The following is a 26,107-nucleotide window of genomic DNA, read 5'->3' as shown; positions in this document are numbered from 1 at the left end:
TTTATTAATTAATTATGAAAGTCTAAACATTTCTTTGATAATTATTTCAATTCTATTCCTACAATTTTAATGCTCTTATGTTCTTTGAATTTTAGTTTCAAAAAAAATATGAAAAACAACATTTATAGAGTGCAAAAGATGCAACAAAATACAGAAAAGGTGACAATGATGGCATTGGGAGGAATAGCGGACGAGAGCGGCATTTATCAATTTTCTATAACATATTATTATTTCTTCTTCTTTTTGGTACATGTATCACTCGAGATCTTTCTTTTTATAGCAGCAAATGGCTTCAACTTTTATTTAATTCTCTTTTTGAATTTTTAGGGAGAAGAAATAAGAGTGAAAACAGTAGGATGATCTTTGGAGAACAACTAAAATATATACTTATGAGATTTTATGGTAGATTGTGATGAGGGAGAGAAATAAAGAACTTGTGTAATAGTACTCAAAATTCTGCAAGTAATGAAGGAATATGTGTAGATCCGAAAATCCTTGTATGGACGATGAGGTATCATGGATATTTTTTTTCTCTCTTAATTTCTTAAAACACATACTAAAAATTATATTTTACGGATAAGATTACTTCACTAAAATTTTAACAGATATTTAACTCAAAAAATATTATCTAAAAGTAATACATATGATGAAACAACAACTTTAAAGATTATGGATTCTAAGTTTTGGATAAAGTCAAGCTATATATATATAAATTAAATATTATAAGATAAATATAAAGTTTGATTTAAAATTATTGAGTTTCGCTAACTAGTATGCCGACTTCTAACTCGCTGCTGATAAGGAAGACAAAAAATAATACAAAACTGAAGAATCGTAAACAATTGGAAAAAAGACAAATATATAACAATACTAAATTGAGCAACAAATTAATAAAAAGTTATAGTAATTTTTTTATTAAGTATATTGCATTAATAATAAAATAATTATTATTTAAATTTAAAGTTGTACTATATAATTTTGATATGCTCAAATAAATTAAATGTTTTTTTTCCTCTCATCCCGCGGTTACGAGTACTATCTATCTATCGTGTCAGCACCACAAAAAATATTTTTTTTAATAATTAAAATTAATTAAAAATCTGAAAATAAAAATAAAAATTGAAAACACTAAAAAGAAAAGTTACCAAAGTTAAAAAGTAGAATACTTATCTTTATTGATTAATTATTTAAAAATATGTAATTATTTCAAAATTACATAATTTAGATCTTTTCCAGAATTTTCTCTCCAAATTGTTTAACCGAAGAGATATGTTATTTTTTTAAAAAAAAAGATAAAATAAGAAAAAGACCCCACAAAAATAAACCATCCACAAAATTCTCAACTATACGGGCGTAACTTCCCATTCCTCATTTCCTTCATCACATAATCACTTTCCAGAAATTATCCACACAACTATATAAGATAGAAATAAAAATGGGATAAAAAGAAATAGAGAGTAAAAAAAATATCTGCACGCTCTCGATTCACCAGCAGTGAAAAAATTAAAGGAAATCTTCATATAGGAATTATGATTATCATCTATTTTTTCTTTGTTTGTAATTTTTATTTGGCAATATATATTGTCAAATTGCTATATTAGATGCGGGAAATAGTATTACATAAGGGTACAATTTCTGCCCAAGCATCACATGTATTGGAGGATTCTTGGAGTAGAATAATTCAAATTTTATATTATTTAGAGCTTCAAATATTACTTTATTAAGGTAGTATTTACATTTGAAGAAGCATTAGTGTTGTTAAGTAATAGAATAATCGGAATAATCTAATATGACACTATCAAAAATATTATCTTCTATACCATTATTCGTGAGAAAATACCACTTGCAACTTTGGCATAATTGATGAAAGTACTATTGTATGTTTTTTTGCATATCAATTATTTTTTAAGACTCAAATATATAGATATATCTAATAGGGTATGTAAGATAGAAGCATAAATTTTTGAATCTCATATAAAATAAATATTTGAGTTGAATATTTCTATTGAACAAAGGTTATCTACTTAGCACTCACATTAAGCAAAAATATTATTATACGTAGTGATGATGAATTTGGAGAAAAAATTTACTTTGAAATTTGTTATTTCCTCCAATGATAACAATAATTATAAAAATATATTTCCTAAAATTTTGATAACTTATGCATATGCAATAACCTTTTTTCTCACTAATTTTGACTATTTTCTTAATGATTTTTGATTGCAATAAAAATTAAATGTTATAATATTATCTTTTTTATATATCATTATTCGTTCAATGTGTTATCTGAAATAGATTTGAAAATAAATTTATAAATATTGTTCAACTATAACAATTATATAGTTCTAAAATACCATATAATTATATGATTTTTAGAAAAATTGAAAGACAAACTTTGAAAATTTGAATAGCATGCCTACAATTTGATATTCAAGTGATTAAAATTATTTAATTTTATGCTTAGCATTATCATAATCATAGGACTTTTCTTAGCTATATTTTATTTTTTAATCTAACGATTAATTTTTTTGTATATCTTTATTATTCTAACAAGAGGATAACATGGATTGTGTGAGTGTATTTATGATTTTAAATAATTTAAAAAAAAATTATGCTAAAATTTATTATTATTAAATGTAGACAATAAACTAAGCTTATATATTAATTTATTTTCATCAATTAATCAGGCAACGCACAAGTACATATACTAGTTTAATCTAAATCTAAAATCTAAAATATAAATAACAGTTACAACTTCTAATATAAAACAAAATGTAGGCACAAACAACACCAACGTAGTTTCTTTCTCGGATAACCATACCAAACCACATTGTTCCCCTTCTTCAACAAAGCAACAATAGAGTATTTCAGAAATTAACAAAGGAGAACTATTCAACCCACCAACATGCATTCTATTGTTTAATCATATGTAAGAACTTTTGTAATTCATTAAATTTCAATGGATACAAAGTTTTGTGCGCAATAATTATTTATTTATTTTGTAATCGAAATCACTCTCTCAATTTATGAATATGTTGATGCCAGCAAGATCCTCTTAATTCCTTCTCTGCAGTATGCTCTATTGTTTATGATCCTCTTAATTCCTTCTCTATTTGTTTATTCATGTCAAAATACGAAACACTAAAAAAAGAAAATAAATCTTTTTTATCAGAACATTGCAAACACCACAATATGGACCGCTAAAAACTGAACTGCATGAAGATAATCTTTGTTTGGTATAAAGAAATAATTTTTTGCGATAATAAATTTGATTATACTTTCTATGAATTTCTCTCTTTTACCATTGTTATTACATATAGAGAGAGATGTAGGGAAAAGAAACATGGCTCCCTTTCTACGATGGAGCTCCTCTCCATTTCGTTTCTCTCTATTATTTCCAAGTTTTTCAATAGATTGAGACACAAGGCATAAATTAAAACTATTTAATTAACTAAAGCAAAGCCCTAATTGTGATTTAAATAATTAATTATCACGTAATTATTTGCTTCCTTTTTTATTATTTAGTTTTAAAATTAATCAAATTGCATAGAAAAATATACTTTAGCCCATTTTTTTTGTAAAAAGAAATAAGGTATACAAAAATTTTATTAATTCACTATTTGTATTTACTTAATTTCATGATAAATGCTAAATAAATATATTATTATTGAGAAATGTTAACACATTAAAGAAAAATTATTAATCATATGGTTTTGAATAAAACAAATGTAAAATGTACATATCGTGTTAATGTTATTATTGAAATATTGCTATGTTAAAAAAATAATAACTAATAAAATAAAAATGTAAATACATATAAAGAACAACAACAACAATCTATCCAGTGAAATCCTACAAATTGGATTTGGGGAGAGTAGAATGTACGCAAACCTTACCACTACCTCATGGAGTTAGACTATTTCTGAAAGACCCTCAGCTCAAAAATATCGGCCCAAATAAGAGAAAAAACCAATATATATATATTATAATGACAAAAACAAAAAAAATCAATAAATACATATGAATATTTATTTTTTAAAAACAAATATCTTCCTTTTAAAACTTTCAACATATATAATTATAAAAAAAACTAAAATTGTATCTTATTATAGCTAGATAATAATATTTTAATATTACAAAAACTAAATTGTGTATTCATTATATAAATTTAATGTCCTCAAACAAATGAATTTAATGTACTAAATACATAATACATCTTATTAAACCTTTTAAATATATGACATTATAACATTTTATATTATTATACTAATAATAATAATTAACATGGTTTAGGGTAGGCATTTTATTTTAATTTGACTTGATATCGAGTTTACTTTGTCTTTGTCACTGCTCCTCTGAATTTTTGGGTCAACACATGTTCTGTTAACTCATAACTGACCTTGATTGATATTTTTTTCAACGTAAGCAATTCTGCATTAGCCTTTGTTTAGCTCTACGATTCTGCCATCTTCTAATCGATTCCATTTTGTCTGCCTGCTTGTACATTATCCTCTGCTTTTTGCAGTGGATCTTATTACTTTATCTTTGCATATTTCTCAAATTCTTATGAAGTCCTACAAATGCTCAATTCCCGTGGTTCAACTGAGGAGAAACTCTTACTCCCTCCATCCCATGTTAAGTGAATTTGTGAGGCAATGCATACATATTAAGGACATAATTTGAATCATACTTTCTATTATTGCCCTTTGTAAAATCATAAATATAATTTTGCAAGTAGTGTGATTTATCTCCTAGAAAATATAAAAACTTCAATAAATGAAAGGGCAAATATGGAAAGAGTTTCAGATATCTATCTTGAACTTTGAACAATGAAAAATCTCTCAATTCTTAGCCTTATCTGACCTCTTTTTATGCTTATATTGAGCTGAGGGTCTCTCGGAAACAGCTGTCCTATCTTGGTAGGAGTAAGGTTTGCGTACACTTTACCCTCCCCAGACCCCACGTTGTGAGATTCCACGTTGTTGTTGTTGTTGTTGACTTGATATCGAGTTTAAGAAAGTAAAGAAGATTTTTTAATTTTATAGTTTTAAATTAAAAATATGTATAATGTATCAAAATGTCCTTTAATTTGTGCTTTTAATGAATATGTTAAAATTAAAAAGTTGTCAAATTAGGAAAGAAATATTTTTTTAAAATAGACTAAAAAATTTCTTATAATTAATTTTTATATATTGAATTGATCTAATCTAATACACCTCGGAAGATTAATCAAATTAACTATGGATAAAGAGAAATATGATAAATATTTTGTGGGCGGAGAGAATAATATGCTACTGACTATCAAACACAAGACTTAAACCCACGTCAGTTGCAATTAGGTTGCGGTGAACCAATTGAGTTCCTCATTAATTACAAGAATTTTCCCTAATACTTTTGTTTGGATGGTTGTTACGCATTCTTTCATAATATATCGAATTATATTATATTGTGTTGTATTAATGAATATAGAATTTGAATAGATTGTATCGTTTTTCGTCGTTACATAACGTCATACATCAATAATTTGCATGACAAACTTACAAGAAAAGTAGGGTACAAAATAGAGTACTATGAAAATGTAAAGTAAAAGATAAAATATAATTATTAAATAATAAATAAAAATAAAATGAGAAGAAAATATTAAGTTAATGACGTGATGACGCCAAATGATCGTTACATAAAATAGGTCTTTTTGTCATTATCTAATGATGGATTTAAATAATACGATACAACATAATTTAAGTAACAATCAAAATAAACATTCTATTTAAACTAACAATACAATACAATACAACGGGTAACAACCATCCAAACAAAGTGTAAAACTGTCATTTCAAATTAATTTTTTTTAGAAAACTTCAATTCTCCATTCTCTATGACGTTTAGATAATAAAATATTCAGAAAAGGGCCAAAAATATCCCTAAATTATAGGAAAAGATTTAAAAATATCCTCCATCCACCTTTTGATTTAAAAATATCCTTCTTCTCATCGTTTGGTCTAAACATCCCCTTACATTCACCTTTTTGGTTCACTATAATCCTTCAAAGTAACAACTCTCTTTTTATTTTTTATTTTTAAAAAAATATTTATCATGTGTCATTTTCTTATTTGATGAAATAAAAAATCCACCTCCACAAAAAAAAATCATAATTTATCTAAGCCAAAAACAATATACCTCTTCAAGCGCCCCGTTCCCCCCCCCCCCCCCCCCATTTTCATTTTTTTTTTAAAAAAAGCTACATTGATAAACAAGACTAGAATTTTTTTTTTATCCTGTTAAATAGAAAAAAAAGTCTATTTAGTTCTTCGCTTGATTTTTCTTTTCTGTTTAATAATACTGATTTTTTTACAATATGTATAAATAAAATAACTGAAAGACTGTAGTTAAACGTATAACTAAATTATTTTCTAGTATTACAAGATAGTTAAAAATTATTTTAAACTAAATAAGTTATTACAAGATTGCTCAAAATAAATAAATATTTTTTTTAGTTATTACAAAATAGTTTTTAGATAGTTATTGTAAAACTAGCTTGTAATAATATGTATAACTAAAAGATTTTTTAAAGAAGTTTTTCAATTTTTTTCTCATAATTTATCCAAATCAAAACAATATACATGATTGATGATCATAAAAAACTACATTAAAAGAAAAAAACTACAGGAAATAAAAAATTATTTTTTATATATTTTTCCCCATAATTTATCCAAATCAAACAATATCCTTCTTCATGATCCCAAAACAAACTTTAAAAAAAAATAAGACGAAAAAGCTACGGCAAAAAAAAAACTATTGATTTTTTTAAAAAAAGTTTGGGGTCTTGAAGAGATATATTATTTTTGGCTAAGATAAATTATGAAAAAAAATTAATGGAGGTGAAATTTTTATTTCATCCAATAAGAAAATATCACATGATAAATATTTTTAAAAATAAAAAATAAAAAGAGGGTTGTTAGTTTCAAGGGTTATAGTGAGCCAAAAAGGTGAATGAAGGGGTATTTTTAGACCAAAAGATGAGTAGAAAGGTATTTTTAGATCAAAAGATGAATGGATAGTATTTTTAAATATTTTTCTATAATTCAAGAATATTTTTGGCCCTTTTCCGTAAAATATTTCGAGGAACAAGCAAATCGACTTGTATTTATTTTTTGAGTTTGAAGTTGTAGAATGAATTTCAACAATTTTCTTTTTATCAATATATTTGTGTTTTTGGTGTATACATCCACAAGTTAAAATACTATTAAAATATTCCTAATGATATTCGTGCTTCAGCCCAACAAAGTCTTTAACACAATTAAATCACCTAATAAAACCATAATTATGAGGAAATCAACAAGTAATTTAAGAAAATGTCAAGCCTAAAAGATTAAGAAGCCTAAATTTACAATGTTGTTAAAGTTAAGTCATTAGAATCAAATTTAGACAGACAAAACTAAAATTAAAAAATTACAGGTTTGAAATTGGAATTGTCAAAACCCAGCTTCAGGTCAAAGGTATGAAGTTCAATCATTTCAAACTTCAGTCCTACAAGTCTGAAGTTAAGACTTTCACAATTCCAACTTTAACCCCATAAAACTTTAGTTTGAGAACTTTTAGCCCATAAGTCAGAAACTTGTGTTCAATTTGCTTCTCTTCCATTGTTGTATGCTCTATTGTTATTATTAATGTCAGATTTTGCTGGATCTACTCGTGCCTTGTCCATTTCAAGAACTAAACATTCAAAAGTAATACAAGAAACAAATACATATATAAAATGCATTTTCTAAAGATAAAACGGTTTGAGAATGTTGCGTATTTCATTTCACGTATAAGATGTAAGAATGTTGTGTATTTATTTCACATATAAGATAAGATGATAAGATGTGACGATAGAGGCAGAGAATGGTAGCCTTACACTCAAGACGATAATGAAACATTGGCAACCTATGCATGCATATCTAAAGTAAGTTCATCTCCAACTGATATGCAAAAGAGTATTTGCATCTTTAACACAACCTTGTACTTGATGTTCTGTTAACATCTGAGTGTAAGATAATGTCGGATTCAATTCAGTTTCAACCTGGCTTTCTCAGCAGGTATCGACTTCAGGACTTTCAAATGTCTCAACACTAAAGGGAACATTCTCAACCTGTTTAATAGATCTGCAAAATCACTCCAAACTGAAGGGAACATCGCAACAAATACATAGATACAATAATCACAAGCAATGTCACCATGTTGTCGTTGTCAAGCTTTGGGTTAAAAGATGTTTGTACATCAAAAGAACCAACTTTTTTGCTGATAAAGCAGTACAATCAACTTCGTCATCTGTCCTCGTGTATGTTTTGTCATGTCATAAATTAATGGAGCATGTTCTCACCATTAGTTTTAAGCAGTCTGCCTTTCTAGCTCTTAGTCCTCAACCTACTGATGCACATGTTAAATAAAACCTACTCGAGTTGTAGGTTTGCTTAAAAAGCTCGACTTACAAGCATTGTGAGAACTCATAACCTCCATATAACTATCCACATGTGCTGTCTCTGATTGCTTTGACATGGTCATATCATTTACAGAATTTCCCCCACTGGCTAAATGTGAGTACTGAGCATTCTTGACAATTCTATGTTGATTCAACGAATAGTCATCTGATCTGGGAGGAGACCAATCATTTTCCGCTGAAACATTTGAAAAAATTAGTTACTTATCCAGAAAGGAAAAGTAAATATGTACAGCAAGAAAAAGTGCAAACTGCTTGCTAACCTGTCCGCTTAGAGCCTGTTTGGATTGGCTTTTCATCTTTGACTTATAAGTTGACTTGTGGCTTTTGACTTTACTTTTATCATTTTAGCTTAAACCAAGTGCTTCTAAGCACTTTTTTAGTTTACCCAAACCCTCCAAAAGTGCTTAAAAGCTATTTTAACTTAAAAGCACTTAAAATAAGCCAATCTAAACAGGCTCTTACTCTCGACTTCTATGTAAAGTAAGGAGTTAACTAGCTCTAAAATTTTCCAATACCCTTCCTTTTTCTTGGAGACCAAAAGATGTATTATAGCATTCTATATGGTGCAAAAAACTTCGTGGAGATCTTGCACACTTCCTCATGAAAGCAAGTTCTGGATGTGTTATATCCCTAGAAACATACCTTTCATGTACGTCCTGATCTCCTCTGGCTGCATGGACTTCACCCCTTTCACTGTTCTGTTGAGTGATTCTGCCATTGCCCTTTTAACTTCAGGCGGCACATTGGGGCAACCTTTTGAGGGCCCTTTTGGATCACCTCCAGACAAATGCGCCTTAAGATGTGTAATTCCTCCAGAAGAAGATATGAAACCACAATACTTGCAAACGGCTCTCTGCCTTTTTGCATCAACTGGTGTAGCATGATCCCAGGCAGCATCAAGTGGCCTTCCCCTTCTAACTGATTTTTTGGATGCAGGTGCTGCTAATTTAGAGGAGCAAGAGGAGAAGGCACAAACAATAGGATCCTGAATTAAATCTTAATTGAGAGGGGGTATTTAGAAAAAAGTTAAAAAGGAAGGAAAAGAGAAAGCAGGAGCAATCCTGGCACAATAACCTTAACAGAAACTTGTTACAGTAAAGAGATCCTTTCATTTTGGGGAATTGTTGTTGAATAAAGAAAAAATGGATAACTGTGTGTGATGGAAACACTACTAAAATTAAAACACAACGAAACAAACTGTTTCAAACCCATAATCAAAATTGTAGCAATACGTGCAGGAAAGGATGCCACTTCCATATGCAGTGTAATTAAAGGTGGTGGTCAAAATATCAAGAGGAAATTCTCAGATGTACGTAGATGTTTAAAAAAACAACTCTGTTATTCCCCCTCTTAGGAAGAGGGAATATAATTAACCAAAATTAAGTAATAGCAAAGACAAATAAAACAGCAAGCGGAACAAATAAACAGGCCCAGTAAAAAGAAGGACAGCACTTGTCCAGTTTCAATGGATAATCTTTTCCAACTTTTACAAGGAAATGAATTACTTTTAGATTGATTTTAAATGGATGTTGCAAGTTCAAGCCGAGGAAATAATCTCTTGCATAAATGCAAATAAGGTTGTGTAAAATAAGCACGATGTGACTCGGCCATTTTTCGACCTCACATAGCAGGAGCTTAGAGCAGGAGCGGCTCTTCATTCTTCCACCCAGAAAACTTCAACTTTTTATCAAGTAAAATGCATGTCCAAACCCAACTTCAACTTTCAAAAACTATTTTTCAAAAGCTCTTTTTTTCAAGTTTCAACCAAATCTATGTCCAAAGCTAGCTTAGAAATTGTTCTAAGCCAATTGAGTTTGCTCACATTTTAACATCTTTCTTCCAGAAAGAGGGAAAAACAACAATGTACTTATCAAACTTCAACGAGGAAGTTGTGTTTTAAGCCATCGTCTTTTTTGGGTGATCAGACTGGCCAGAGATCATGTGCTATAGCTTTTAGACTTAGCATGAAGTTTAAACATGCCTAAAAAGGTGTTAGAGCAGCTGCAAAAAATCTGAAGGGATTTCCTATGGGAAATGAACTACAGCTCCCAGAAATTGCACTTGATAAAATGGAGTTAAGTTACACAGCCTGAGTGCACTGGATGTTTAGGGATCAGGGATTTAACCATCCACAATAAATGTTTGCTCATGAAGTGGTTATGGAGGTATGGCACAGGTGAACAAAGCCTCTGGAAGGGGATGATCAAGGCTAAGCACGGAAGTAAAGACAACTGGAGTACAAATATTACCAATGCCCCTTATGGAGTTGGCCCTTGGAAGTTCATCAGCAAATTGGGCAATGATTTCTCTCAAAAGATCCATTTCAAAACTGGGAATGGTGGAAGGATAAACAACAATGCTCTCAAGGATGATTATCCTAGCATTTTCAACATTGCTGTGGATAAAAATTCCTCAATTGCCCAAAACAGAAGCAATCAGTCCAGGGATATACATCAAAGAATACCTGTCCAAGACTGGGAAATGGGAAGTTTGATTGAAATGTAAGCAAAAATGGATAGTTGTACGTTGTTGAAGATCTTTCAGACACCATGTGTTGGGGCAGAAATGGGATATTCTCAGTAAAGGATTGCTACAAACAGATCTGCTCACAAAATCAGGTAATTGATTCTTGGCCATGGAAATTGATATGGAGAACCAAACTTCCTATTAAGGTAATCTGCTTCAATTGGATTGCCCTGTATGAAGCTTGTCTAACACAAGACGACCTTAACAGGAAAGGTTTCCAGCTGGTTAACAGCAGTGTTTTGAGAAGCGAGAAGCGGAAAAAAGCGACGAGGGCTCGCTTCACAGAAGCGAGAAGCGTGAAGCGAAGCGAATGCTTTTTTCAGAAAAAGCGCTATTTAGTATAAAAATATAAAATATAAAATATGCATACATAAATAATCAAAAACTCAAAAGACTTAGATTAAAAAGTAACTAGATAGTCAATAATCCTCATAAGTAACAACATATAAAGCAAATGCATAACCAAATCACAAAGAGAGAAAAATCTTATTCTTCAACATGATCCTCCAACTCTTGAAGTGCCATCAACAAGGGTTCTACTTCTACTTGGTCCTCATTTTCTTCCTCATCGGAGGACTCATCAACAAGAGTTCTACTTCTATTTGATTTTGAACATGAACTTGAACCTGTAGCTACTCTTTTTTCCTTGCCCCTTAAAGTACTCCCCCTAAAACCATAAATATTCTCCTCCACACCACTAGCCGTAGCAACTTCACCATAAGTGAGACCTTCTCCTTCATATACTTCTTCATCTTCATGATTTTGGAATGTTCCAGTTAACCATTCATTTGCATCATCAATATTATCCAACAAAATTGGATCAATGGTATTGCGAGCATTGTAGCGACGCACCAATGTTCTATTATATTTGATGAACACTAGATCATTCAGGCGTTTTAACTCAAGCCTATTTCTCTTTTTAGTATGAATCTGCATAGAATTCGTAGAAAGTAATTAATGGGAGGACTTTGGACAACTAAGATACCATTTAATTTAGTAATAACATAATATAGGTTCTCACATGTTCATACACGCTCCAATTTCTCTCGCAACCGGATGAGCTACAAGTTAAACTTTGCACTCTAATAGCAAATTGTTGCAAGTTTGGGACATTATGACCATATTGCATCCACCATTCAACTGTAGAAGAATCATTTTAAAAGTTAATATGTAATAACTTAAAAATTAATGCTCTAACAATTAAATGTTGAAATGCTCACCTGGTGACCTTAAGGTTCTAGTTCTAATGGCCGACTCAATTCCAAGTAGCCCTTCAGCTTTCATGTACACACCAAGCTCATCCCCTATTTTGTCTTGCAAAGTTTTATCTACGATCATCCTCTCAACACATGCATGATATCCCAACCACACTTCTTCAGTTAAAGTCTTCATCTCATTATTTTTATAATAGAGCCCCGGATTCAAAATATGTCCAGCTGCATGTAAAGGTTGATGAAGTTGATTTGTCCACCTTGCATCAATGATTTTGAAAACATTCATATATTTCTTGTCATCATAATTGAATGCCTTTTCAATACTTTCTTTGGCCCTATCCATGGCTTCATAAATGTAGCCCATTGGTGGTTTTTTCTCCCCATCCACCATACGAAGTACATTAACTAAAGGACCACCAACTCTAAGTGCTTGAACAATGTCATTCCAAAAATATGGACTAATGATGTGTCTCGCAACATCTTTCCCAAGAGTTTCCTTTGCATAGACACTCTCATTCCATTCAGTGGACATAAACAAGGTTCTCAGATTTTTCTTTTGCGTATAAAAACTATGCAATGTCAAAAAAGCTGTTGCGAATCTTGTCTTAGCAGGTTTTACCAAGTTTCTTTGCTTTGTGTATCTCCTCATCATATTCAACAACAGTGTCCTTTGACTGATATAAGAATGTATCATAACAGCCTTACCAAAAACTATTCAAAAAAATTTAATAGTTAATAAGTAAGAAAACTAACATGAAGATTAAAAATGAACATTAAATATCAAGACTCAAGTTCACCTGTAGAATACAGGGCCTCTTTGAAAATGTCGCCAAACATCAAGTTGATACAGTGAGCAGCACAAGGAGTCCAGAAAATATGCGGGAACACTCCCTTCAACATGTCACCCGCTTTTTTGTTCTGACTTGCATTATCAGTCACAACTTGTACCACATTTTCCTTGCCTATTTTCAAGATAGTCTTCTCAAACAAGTTAAACATCTTATTAGAATCAGTAGAAAAGTCACTAGCATCATGAGATTCAAGGAACACACTCCCTTTTGGAGAATTCACCAAAACATTAATGATCATTTTCCCATTCCTTGTTGTCCATTTATCCATCATAATGGAACAACCATACGTTTTCCATTGAACCTTATGATCTTCTACAATTTTGTTTGTCTTTTCCACCTCTTTTTTTAAACAAGGAACTCTTACCTCATGATAGGTGGGGGGCTTCATTCCAGGGCCATATTGGCCTACTGCCTCAATGAATTCACCAAAACTTTCGGTGTAGTTAACACAATTGAAAGGCAATCCTGCATCATACATCCACCTAGCAAAAGCAGATACAGCACGATCCCGTAAAATCTTGCTAGAAGCCTCTAGATCAATAGGTCCACCTTTTCTCTTTTCATTTGTTTTTTGCGAGAAATAGAGATTAAGAGGACCTTTGACATTGCTAGAGGTGGATGACCCACTTTCACTAGTTGAAGGTTTCTTTTTTGAGAGAGGCCCATTGGCGTATTCACTTCAACTTCATCATCCATTTCATCATCATCAACAAGATTAACCATGGATGCTTCAGGATTCATTTGAGTTTTAAATTCATTTTTTTTCGTAAAATACTCTTTTATTTCTTCCTTCACACTATTCGGGACCTTTGGACACACTTTAACATCTTTATAACCACCAATAAGATGCTTCTTGTGACGAAATATTCCGCTATTATATGTCATATCACAAAAAACACATTTGATTCTTGTGTTACTTCCCATGGCAATTCCATATGCCCAAGCTGGATCCCTTTTTTGTGCCATTAAGAAAATACAACTTACTACAAAGAAAAAATAGAATAATAATTCAGTCACACAAGTCAAATTGTCAAAACAATAATAGAGCAGTTGACAGATGGCAGCAAAATTAATAGAGCAGCTGCAGCAAAATTAAAAAAAATAAAAATAAAGCTGCTGCAGTGGGTTTTAAGTCAAAAATTGGCCATGGAAAGTGGTCTATGGGCTCCACTTTTTGATAAATTCCCTTTATGCAGTTAATTAAACATCCAATAACCATCCTCCACATCATATCACCGCACTATGAGCCCACTAGCCTAATAGAACAGCTGCAGCAATATTAAAAAAAATAATAAAGCAGTTGCAGTGGGTAATAAAGCAGCCCTTGTTTTGTGTAATAAAATCACTATAAAAAATTCTACCAAATTTTTCAGCTCACCAAATTAATTAACATTATATGATAAATGTTAGTTAATTTTTTTTATGATGGTAATGTTAGAGCCTTTTAGGTATAATTCATCTATTGTCTCTTTTATTCAATTTAACCTTAGTGATCTTCACGATTGTAATTCATGGTTTTATTTTTGGTAATAAAATGATTTATGAGAAAAAAAATCATGATACAAATATAAAAAAACAGAGCATAGCTTAACAAAACAGAGGTCCACTGAGAACCCAAATCAAAAAAAAATGGCCAAAACATAACAGTAGCTGCGCAGAACTGCACTGCTGAATAGAAATAGAAAAAGAAGAAGAGAAGAAGTGATGAAGAGAACAAGAGAAGAACATCACAGCAGTTGCGCAGACGGCAGGACTGTTGAATAGAAATAAAAATAGAAAGAGAAAGAGAAGAAGAGAAGAAAAACTAACCAGGTTGAACTGTCGAAGTCTCGAAGAAGTCACAGCAGCTTGGAACAATTAATTGTAAGTTTACAGATTTGTTTTTTTAAAAAAAAACTAGTGCCGCTTTTAACAAATAAGCGAGCTTTTTTCTCGCTTCTACATGAAGCGCGCTTCTCGCTTCTCCGATGAAGCGCACACTTTTCTGAAATCGCTTCGCTTCACGGTATTGAAGCGCTAGTGCCTCGCCTCGCTTCGCTTCACACTTAAAGCGAGCGCTTTGGCGCTTTTTCACAACACTAACAGTTGTTACCTATGTAGAAGGAATCAAGAAACTGCACTGCCATGTAGCCACTGATATATGGAGTATGTTCTACGCATTTTTGGTCTAAGTTGGGTCATGCCAGAGAACCTGAGACGGGCACAGTTAAGTTGGAGTTGATGGAAAGTTGATAAGGCCATCAAGAAAATCTGGTTGATGATTGTTGCAGCTACCTTTTGGAATTTATGGGCAGAGAGGAATAGAAGACGTTTTGATGGCATCTCAACTCCAAATCAGAAAGTTAAACGTTTACTTTATGTTTTTTTGCTGGACAAAGTTGTCCCCTGCAATTAGTACTGACCATTTTCTGGATTTGGTATGCACTCTTACTTTAGACAAGCACATTGTATACGAGCCTGGCTAACTACTCTTTTTTGTCATTTCAGCTCTTTGTTTCTTTGCCTTATGTAACTTTGATCTTCTTGATGCTTCTTTCTAATGAAACTCATTACTTGATCAAAAAAGAATAAGTTCTGGACATACCTGGATAGTTCTATCCTAGTGCCAGAAATTTTTTTAACTATGCAACAGCAGTGCAAGTTGTCTGCATAAAATATTGAGTTACGTCCTTTCTTGCTTTAGCTGCTATCTAATTGCTTGAGCTTCTCTTTGACTAACAAATCTACAACAAAGTGGATAGAACCAATCCTACATTTTTCCAATTCCTCCCCTTTTTTAATAATTGTGGTGTCTGGAGCAGCAACTCAACTAATTCAACGAGGTAGCTTCCACCAATACAGGTAACTTTGTCCACCAAGGCTTGAACAAATGGGATGAAATCACCTAGTGTTTTTGCCACTGCTAAAATTTGAATTTGAGACCTCATAGTTCTCAACCCAATGCATTGACCACCAGGCTACACCCTATGGTGCCCGATTCCTTTTTTCCCCCTCGACCAACAGAGGTGTATATCCTTATTTTTAATCAACAAATATAAGGATTTCGATTGACAATGAAATGTCACCACCAAGGAAGTGCATCCACGAAAATAATAACATTCTTGGTAAGATAAATAAAAACCCATTTCAAGCTAGAAGGTATAATTTGAAGAACTACCCTAGAAGATTCACAAAAGAGGTACAACATATTGGAGGTCCAACTCTCGGAGTTGGAAGATTTTAGAAAGGCATCAAAACTGCTCATGTGCGCAATGCCTTCATGAGAGTCAACCACTTGGACAATAACACAAATAGGCCATAGTTCAAGTTCCTTTGCTTTGTGCGGTCCAACGACATGTCCTTCAAAGGCACGCGCAGTATTTGAATTTACACCATATTTTGGAGCACATTTTCAACGTAGCACATATTCACACACACTATCCCTCAACCACACCATGAACTACATGACAATTTAAAACAATGAAGTACTGAGTTCATGAATGATTTGCTGCAGCACAACCGAAAGCCAATCATATGCCATGAATTGCACCACAAAAACCCAGCTTTCGGAAGGCTTCTTTAGTTTGCTATTTTGGTCTTGTATTAGCTTGGAACCTTTCCTGCATGGGCTCAGACATTATGTAGTTTCACTTAGTTTTTTTAAATGATTATTCAAGATAGCTTCAAGGTAAGATTTTAAAAGTAGAAAGTTTTACATCTTTTTTCCCTCGTAATATGGATTGAAATATTGTTAAGAGTGTTGTTATTCGTGGTGCACTTCAAGTTGATTATTCTAGTGGTAGAGTTGATGGTGTAACTCAAATTGTTGGTACAAAAGGATCTATATTGAGGAGTGTCAAGTTGAAAGTCTGATTGTACTTGTTAATAATGAATAGTCTCTCAACAATACCTCGCACGTTGAAGATCTCCAAATTCATGTCGGAAATGGTATCGTTGAACACAGATTGAGAATTCTTGTGGTAGGACAGGTGATATAACTCAATTAATTGGTTTGAATTCCATATTACTAAACCTCAAATTGAGAAGGATCATAATGTTGATAGGGTCCAAGTTGAGGTTAATAAGGTTGTTGATGAAATTGTTCCTTATGTTGCTAATGATGTTAAAGCAACAAGAGGAACGACACTGCACAAGCCCTTTGGATGACCTAGTATTGAGACACAAAAGGGCAATATCTTACGCGAAAGATGTTTAGTTTAAGGATAAAACTTATACTCCAGCAGTGGATGTTGCTAGTAATGTGAATTTAGCAAGCACTATCTTAGTGAATGAGTTGAAGCTTCATTGTTTCATGTATCCTAGACCAAATAGATTTCAATGTTCAAAGCGGAAAATGAGTTTAAGGTATCTAAAATGGTGAAATCTTCCTTTTTTGTGTATGTTTATGAAATGATCTTGAATTGAAGTGGAGTGAAGTCAATGAATGCTTATCACAATATTCTTGGAAGAAGATGGTTGTTTGATCAGTGTATTGAGGCTACTGCCTAAGATCCTAAGGAGAATACCAATACCAATGAGAAACCTAAAAGATGATAGCTTCCTCAAGAAAGAAATAGATTTTCGAATTTGTTCTCTTGTACTTCATTTTTATATCCTCATTGAATTCTTCGAATGTAAGATCCTAAGTGTGCGGAAACCTATAAGGCCACGTAAATTCAAACTTTAGAAATTCAGCCAAATCCGATTTCAAAATGTCAAAAAAAATGGGCCATGCTCGAAACGCAAGGACCACCCGAGGGCAATAGAGTCAAAAAGTAATTAAATGGACTGCGATGGGTTTAGAAGTGTTTTGGGTAAATGGTAAAGCCCGAAACAATCTAAGACTTTAAAGTGTGCCAACGATGACTAGAAATAATGTTTTGTGTGCCAAAGGGTACAGACTAGTACTATATCACATGGACACGGTGAGGAGGATAGGAGGTGTATTGGAAGAGATTCAAGGTGCAAGGAGAGGAGCCCTAGAACAAAGTCAAGTTGGGAACTATGTAATGGACTAAAGTTGCAAATGAACTTGCACAAGACCCAACTTCAAATAAGCATATCTCCATTTGGACATTTTTATAGTTCTTTAAGACTAGTTTTCAACGCTTCAAACTGTTTGTCATTTGGACATTTGTATAAGGAGTTATGGCCTTTTTACTAAAGAATAGTAGAGAAGCTACACATCCAAAAAGACCTTCATGGGTCACACAGGGGACTGTGTGGCCCACATAGGCACCTAAAGCCTTTTTAAAGGATAGTTGGGACCCATTTCTTCATTTTCCCCAAGTCAGAAAAATAACCTAGAGAGAGGGAGCTCGTCCAAGACTTGAACACACTCCAATGTGAGTTTTAATGGTGTTTTAAGTTAATTTCAACTCTCGAATCTTCATAACAAGATTAAACCTTGGGATTACAGATTCTTGCTTGAACCTTCAACTTTGGTCAAGAACACCATGAAATCCGAAATTCACGATTTGTCTACCAAGAGTAAAATTCTTCATCCCACACTTGAATATGTTTATGGATTTAGTATTTGAAAGGTATTGTGAGGTGAAATCACCATTTGTAAATAACATTAGTTCTTGAAATGAGTAGCATTGAGCTACGGTTCTTGAAAGAAGAAATGATTTAAATGGTAGAATTATAGGTTGGGTGATATAATTAGGCTGAGTAAGAAGAGTTACAGATTATTCCATATGAATTTTCTATTTTATAGTCGAGTCTACGACTTGCTAAATAAGTGTATAGTATACAAATGAGTCCTTTAGGTTTTAAGTTTTGCACTTAGAGTCCAAGAGATATATAACTTGTAATTGTGGGAGAGAAGATTATCAAATACAGAATTTGCTCGTCTCTTTCCTGTTCTTCTTCCTCTATTTGTTGGTGCCAACATCATTGGGAGTGAATTGTTGGACACGATGTTGATGAAGGAAGTTGTTATATATCTAAAAATGATTGTATCATTTGTTGGCAAGAAGATAGGTTGCCGGGTGAAGAAACACCATAGAAGAAGGTTGTAGTGCTTTATGCACACTAGGTTTTTAATGAAATGCCAAGAAGAGCTAAACATGATATTTTTTTACTAATATTAATCCTACTAGATGTATATTGTTGTAGATTGAAGTTGTAATGGTGATTGAACATTGTAGTACTCTTAAAGGACGGAACTGAAGTATGTTGGCTAAACTCTTTGTCATAAGAATCAATCTTCTAGAAAATCTCCTGTCATAAATATGGAACAGGTTGTGGTTGCTATCAAAAAGTGTGAAGCAGCGGATATACAATATTATATAAGGGTCTCCAGTCAATCTACAAACAAGCAAAATACTTTGACAATCCAAAAGAGGTTAATCTACACAAGCTCTTCACCAACTGCACACCCTGTTCAAACTACAAAAGTGCAGTTCCAAGTCATCCAAAATTAAGCTATGGGACAGGCAATAAACAGCATCCTCCGATGCTTCTGTTTTTCTCATTCTGATAGAAATAAATATCTTTCTGTGGAGCAAAAGACTCATGTCGAGATACTACTAGTTTTCCATATTAAAGGCTATATAAAATCATCCCTGTTTTCAGAAACATACCTTCAAAGTCAGTCCTGATATCATGTAGCTGTGGGGCCTTCCCCCCTCTTATAGTTCCTAGTAACCATTCTTTCATCACCCTTTTGACTTCTGGTGGCACATTTGGACAACCCTTTAGCGAACCCGTCGGATCACCTCCACCCAGATGTGTCTTAAGATAAGTAATGCCTCCAGAGGAAGAGATAAATCCACAATAATTGCAAACTGTCCTCTGCTTCTTTCCATCTACTGGAGTAGCATGTTGCCAAGCGTCATCAAGCGGTCTTCCCTTTCTAGCTGTTTTTGAGGCAGGTGCTGCTTATTTAAAGAAGCAAGAGGAGGATGTCCAAAGAAAAAAAAATCTTACTTCCAACAGATTTGAAGGGAAGGATAAAAAAGAGAAAGAATAAAATGGAACGAGAACAGAGTTCATCCATGCACTTAATAAGTACACAAGAAGCAAATTACAAAAGTAAAGAAACTAGTAATTAGACCTGATGGAAGCACTACTAAAGTTTAAAATAAACACTAACAAATTGACAAGTAACGCATAGATGTGAATTTTCTTTTTCTTTTAATTTTTTTATTCAAAACTAAGCTTATATCATCTCATATAAAAGCTAGATTTGTTAGAGAGAGCACGCGTTTATTTACTTAATCATATTTTCAACACGCCCCTCATGTGTGGGCCTAATTCTTTTCCATGGGCCAAACATGTGGAAGTTCTTTTTTGATAATGGGTGGCAGGACACTCGAACTCAGGACCTCTATCTGATATGATATCATGTTGAAGTGTGTAATCATAACATCTAAAAGCTTAAGTTGTTACAAAGAGCACTTATTCGATATTATTGATTTGCACCAAAGGTACTGTTATACAACAATCATGTAACATATACATAGTACAATAAAAATCCCAAAGGAAAATAAACAAAACCATCTATGCTGATTGGGGCATTCTTGTTACACCTGAAAACTAATTTTGAAAAAAAAGGAACTTCTCACTTTGAACCATGGACTTTCAACTCCCTCAAGTAGGAAACTAAATTTATGGCAGGGTACCAATGCATTTTAAAAGGTTAGTAATATCGGGAAAAAGGTTAGTAATAACTAAAACAATTGCAAGTAAAAACAACGTTTTGTAAGGCACATATTCAACACTCTGCCTAAAACAAACTCTATTATTCCCCTCTGAAATGAGGCCAGAAAGAAACACAAGAACAGGAAAAGGACAAAAATGTCAATACTGTTTAATGGAGATTTCTTTCAACTTCACATGGACAATAAATGAAGTACTGTAGATTCATGTAGAAATGAAAAATGACAAGAAAGTTAGGGCATTTCTTAAGCCACATCTTTCGGAAACATTACCATTAGTCTTGTATCTGTAGAATGGCTGGTCAAATTAGTGGTATTTAGTACATTGCCACTAACAAATTATATGTTTACTTCTAACAGCGCTTGTTCCATCTAGAAAGAGGGAAAAAGCGATCAAGATATGACTTAATTATTGGAACAATGCACCAAAACTCCTGATTTCTGGTGCACTAAATCACACTGATGAAATGTCATTTTCAATTGGCTATTTTACAACTGTTTTGAGCGATTAGTGAGCTCTCGTTGTGGCTAAATGACCTCTCGCATGCTCCATTGGCCTTCACACATCCTATATGGCATTTTTTCACGGAGAAGCTCTAAGCATTGATCTCCCTTTCTGCTTTTCCATCTACTATCAATATCCACTAGCTTCTTATTCCTAAGTGTTCTATTTTCACCTGTTTTACTACTTGGCACACACTTGCAAGTTGCAACCATTTCTCATTGTGAAGGACAAGAACTACATGTCTCCTCAAGATGGCCCTGATTTTCAAAACTATAAAATGACCAAACTCCACAAGATGAGGCGAACAGTATTTTCTATGATAACTGAGAAAATCAAATCAGGAAATTCATTCTCAAAAAAAAAAACAGAAAAGAAAACAAAACATAAAAAAGTAATAAACAACAACAACAACCACCCAGTGAAATCCCACAACGTGGGGTCTGGGGAGGGTATAGTGTAGGGAGGGTATAGTGTACGCAGACCTGACTCCTACCAAGGTAGGACGGCTGTTTCCGAGAGAACCTCGGCTCTTAAAAAAAAATGTATCTTCAAACTTCAAAAAGTAATAAAATGAACAATTAAAACATCTTGCTGAACAATAGTAACATGTATCTTCAAACTTAAGTTTAACCGGTAGCATCTTCAAAAATATTTTCCTTTCGAGTGTACATGCACACCACAAACAATTAAAGCTAGAAATTCACATTATCCAGCTAAATTGATACATTACTTGATGAAGGTAATATTCATTAAATTACACGGGTGAGCATATAAGCAAGCAGCCAACAAGTTTAATTACCCCCAGACTTACAAGGGTCTTTCTTATTGGAGAATTCCTTGCAACTTTTATCGTTCCCATCATTTGCTGAATTCAGGATTGAAGCTTGTGTCACTCGGGAATTATGAATGAAACAATCATCGGGTGAGTGTTGAGGTGGAGATTCTCTTCCACTGAAGACACCCCATAGATATAATTTACCCTCAAATCCTGCAAATTTAGTGTGGTTAGTCGAACATGTGAAGAAGCTTGTCTATTCAAGACTTTGGGGTGGTAGGAATTACTGTGATGCTTTTCTGGCAGATGGGCAGAAGTAAAAATCAGGAGTTCAGAATCACCAACCAAGGCTTTTAATGCAATGTCGTAGTGTCTTAAATTATACAGCAGATTTTCAAAAACTTGATCATCTCTGAGACAAAATCATACCAAGGTTAGAGGTGGTATAACAGAAGACGCAAAGATTTATGCTAGGTTGGTTACCATACCTGCCTTTAACTGAAAAGAAATAAATGGCAATATTATCATCAATCAGTTTAGAACTTTTAAAACTCTTTGGCCACACATCACGCTTGGGAAGAAATTCAGGATAGATCACCTCTTCCATCTCTTTAGCTGCCAGCCATACTTTTGCGCATGCCTTACTTGATAGATGGGCTACAAGATTCAATCTCATCTCCGGACGGGAGATCATGAAACTACCCCTGTGAAATAAGAATAACCAGATTTCATACTAGAACTGAATAAGAACTAGTTGCAGCTTTTATCAATGCCTCCTCCAGAAGAGTTAAGAGTTAGTATGGAAAAAGAATAATAAATTAGTAATAGGTTTTCAATGTACCTCCATATGGTATCAGCAATTGGTTTTGCAGCCATGTCACAATTGTGAGCTGAAAGCACTAATTTATACCAAGCAAACTGCTTTTCTGTCAATCTGTAAGATCGTCTTTTCTCACTTCAACAAGCTTCCGTCAGACGTGAACCATCTGTACTTGCACCAAAAAATGAAAAAGGTCAACCATTCAAGGATCTTCCCATCCTCATCTTTTCCTCTTCAATCGCGTCTGTGATTGTTAATTAAGAATAAGCTTCAATTAATCAACTACTTCACCAAACTCAAGCCAAGAGAGGTAATCTCAACTACCATAGCAAACAAAGTTCTTTAATTTTCTTAATAAGGTAACCATATAAACTATGTCATACCGTCATGTTTGTTTTCTAAACACGTCTACTTTATTTATATAATAAGTAAAAATAAAAGAGGGAGAGAGTAGCACGAAGATTGCAACTTCAAGATCAACTATTTCAACAACAAAAAGCTGTTCATCAAGGGGGAAAAAAGTATTCTTTCGCTTTTTAGTGTTTAAATTTGACTAATTTCAAAATGGTCTCTGCTTACACATCTGGAAATCCAAAAGATAACGTTTTTTTTCCTTTTCAAAGATTACAAGACGAATCTTTCTCCAAAAAAACACCATCAAAATTGAAGTTTCAAGTCTCAAAAACTTAAAGAAGACAATCTGTTGATACAAAGGCAAAACAAAAAGAAAACCAAATAAGCACATCAACTATACTCTTGCGTATGAAAGTGAAAGATCAAAATCCTGCATTCTGGAACTGTGAAGTCGATCTCAGTAACCCCACCCCAAGAAAAAAAATTGAAAAAAGCAATCTATAATCAAGATGGGTTAACCCCCAATTGCATCACTTTGCAAACTAAACACAACCCATGATCAAAACATGAACTTGAGAAACAAACACAAGTAGTATTAAACTTTAAGTAATACTAACAAGAAGATGAACTTTTTCACCTGAATCTGCAGAGTTAAAGGAGGAAGTTGTCGTGTTAATACTACTGATGAGCTGAGAAAATGGGTGATTTTAGAGAAGTTGTAAATGGGTTATAGGGTTTCGGAGAAATCATTGCATAAAAGGGAAAGGGGTTTCGGTCATCGGTATACACCAAATTTCCCAATTGCACCGCTAGTGGCGAAGAAGGCCCTTTTTTTTTACATTATTTATTGGTACAATTTTAAATATATATAATAAATTATAAATATAGTCATATTTTATTTACATTATTCATATATGAGCTATACTGAATATACATTATGATACATTTAAAAATTAAATATAGTTTGACTATACATAAAATATACACTGACTATATATGTCTATACAGCGAATGGCTATTTTTTTAATTATTTTTGCCGAATGACCATGTGACGTAATTATCCCGTATTTATTTCTCTTTTTTTTAATACTCTACCTTTCTTGACTTCTCCTCTTCATTTTTTTTAAATGGGGAAAGGAAATAAGCCGAGTTAGATTTTTTACTAAAATAGTTTAAAATATGAATAAATAAATTTATGAAGAAAGTGGAATAATTAATGCATGTATTGAATAAAACATGAATTTTCTAATGGAGCTGTTTGGTGGATACTTTAACTTATGCAGATATTAGCAATACATGAATTAGTTATGAAAAAATTATGTATTTTGTCTATATGGCTTGGTTTTACATGATTTAGTTATTCATGTATTACTTATTCCACATTTTTATTTTACATAAAATAATACATAAATTTTCTCTTACTTTATATATATATATATATATATATATATATATATATATATTTAGTTATGTAGTTTCTAAATTGCAAATCAAATCTAGTATAAATTATATATGAATAACCTACCTTCTAAACAGCTACCAAATGTAGTATTATGCAGTATTTAATATCTACATAACTCATCTTCAAATCAATTACCAAACGACCCCTAATTTCTATATTACAAATATCTACATAACTCTAACCAACTACCAAACGACCCCTAAGTTTTTAAAGCTAGAAATTTTATTAATGAGCTTTGAGTTAATTCTTTAGTTGTCTCTCACTCAACCGTGTGTGTGTATATATATATATATATATATATATATATATATATATATTCTTTAGTTCTCTCGCTCTTAAATGTCCTTTTCTCCCTTGACAAAAAAAATCATCTTAAAATGATTTGAACTTCTTACCCTGATTTTCTCAATATCGTGAGACATCATTGGGTTGCTAATTACGTAGCACTGCTTTCTTTACTTCCCAGCATTAATAACTTCACTCATAACTTATCTATTTGAAACAAGACTATTTTTGATAATATTTTTGAACAAAAACAAAAATTGTTGGCACTCCTTGGTGGATTACAATCTTTCATTCACTACCCTATTAGTTCATTCCTCCAATCTGAACAGGATCTCTTAGATAAATACAATTGTATCCTTTGTATGGAAGATGATTTTTAAAACTCAAATCACGTATTATTTAGCTTAATGAAGGCGATGCAAATATTATATTTTTTCATATATCGACCTTACAACGTCGTAGAAAAAATAAGATTTTAGCACTAAAATATAAAACTAACAACTGGATATTTCATCAACGTCATAATGGTTTAATCATTCATGAGTATTATCACACTCTATTTAATACGAAACATAATTCTTCTCCCTTAAAACAACATTTCTTTAATACTCTTTTGTATGACCCAACAACACTTCCTATAATTACTTTTACTCTCTCAGTTATAGAAATCTACTGAGCAGTTAAATTTTTTTAGACTTTAAAAGCTTACAAATCAGATGGTTTAAATTCTTTTCTTTTTTAATATTACAGGACACATGTTGAAAATGTTATTATACAATTCCGTCAAGAAACTTTTAATAACCATTTTATACCATTCGAAATCAACCTTACTTACCTTTACTTAATTTTGAAAGTGCAGAGTTATTCAATTTACATTTAATTGATTATGCAACACCATTTACAAAATTATTATCAAAATGATAGTTAATCATATAAAGTCTAACATTCAATTCATAATAGGTCATGCTCAAATCAACTATCAAAAAGGTAAACGGGCTGCGTATAATGTTATATTTGTCCAGAAAATCCTTCATAATTTTAACAAATTCAAAAGACGTACGTATAGTATGTTGCTAAAGTTGGATCTAAAAAAGGCTTTCGTTAGTATAGAGTGGTCTTACATATACTACACTCGCTCTTTGCTATTTTAAGTTTCCTGACTGTTTGATATGATTATGTATTGCATAATC

The 26,107-nt window shown here is 32.4% G+C and overlaps 1 protein-coding gene across 6 annotated transcripts; it reads right to left on the bottom strand.

Moving 5' to 3' along the window:
• Positions 1 to 8,030: 8,030 nt before the first annotated feature.
• LOC129904724 (uncharacterized) lies at positions 8,031 to 24,003 on the bottom strand. 6 transcript variants are annotated; one of them, XM_055980304.1, is made up of 8 exons: positions 23,808 to 24,003; positions 22,838 to 23,060; positions 22,485 to 22,700; positions 22,284 to 22,408; positions 22,033 to 22,209; positions 19,640 to 19,933; positions 9,125 to 9,478; positions 8,031 to 8,657 (listed from the first exon to the last, which is right to left on the bottom strand). In XM_055980304.1, exons 2-8 carry the CDS (start codon positions 22,870 to 22,872, stop codon positions 8,422 to 8,424), a joined length of 1,437 nt encoding a protein of 478 aa, XP_055836279.1. In that variant the 5' UTR covers positions 22,873 to 23,060; positions 23,808 to 24,003; the 3' UTR covers positions 8,031 to 8,421. The 6 variants fall into 6 exon arrangements, with proteins under 6 accessions (XP_055836279.1, XP_055836282.1, XP_055836283.1 ...); XM_055980307.1 differs by having other exon boundaries at positions 9,125 to 9,424; XM_055980308.1 differs by having other exon boundaries at positions 9,125 to 9,421.
• Between the last annotated feature and the right edge of the window lie 2,104 nt (positions 24,004 to 26,107).

This window comes from Solanum dulcamara, chromosome 9 (assembly GCF_947179165.1).
Source record: "Solanum dulcamara chromosome 9, daSolDulc1.2, whole genome shotgun sequence".
In the NCBI taxonomy this organism is placed as follows: Eukaryota; Viridiplantae; Streptophyta; class Magnoliopsida; order Solanales; family Solanaceae; genus Solanum; species Solanum dulcamara.
The sequence above is the reverse complement of the archived record's forward strand: the minus strand, read 5'-3'. Positions and strand labels throughout refer to the sequence as shown.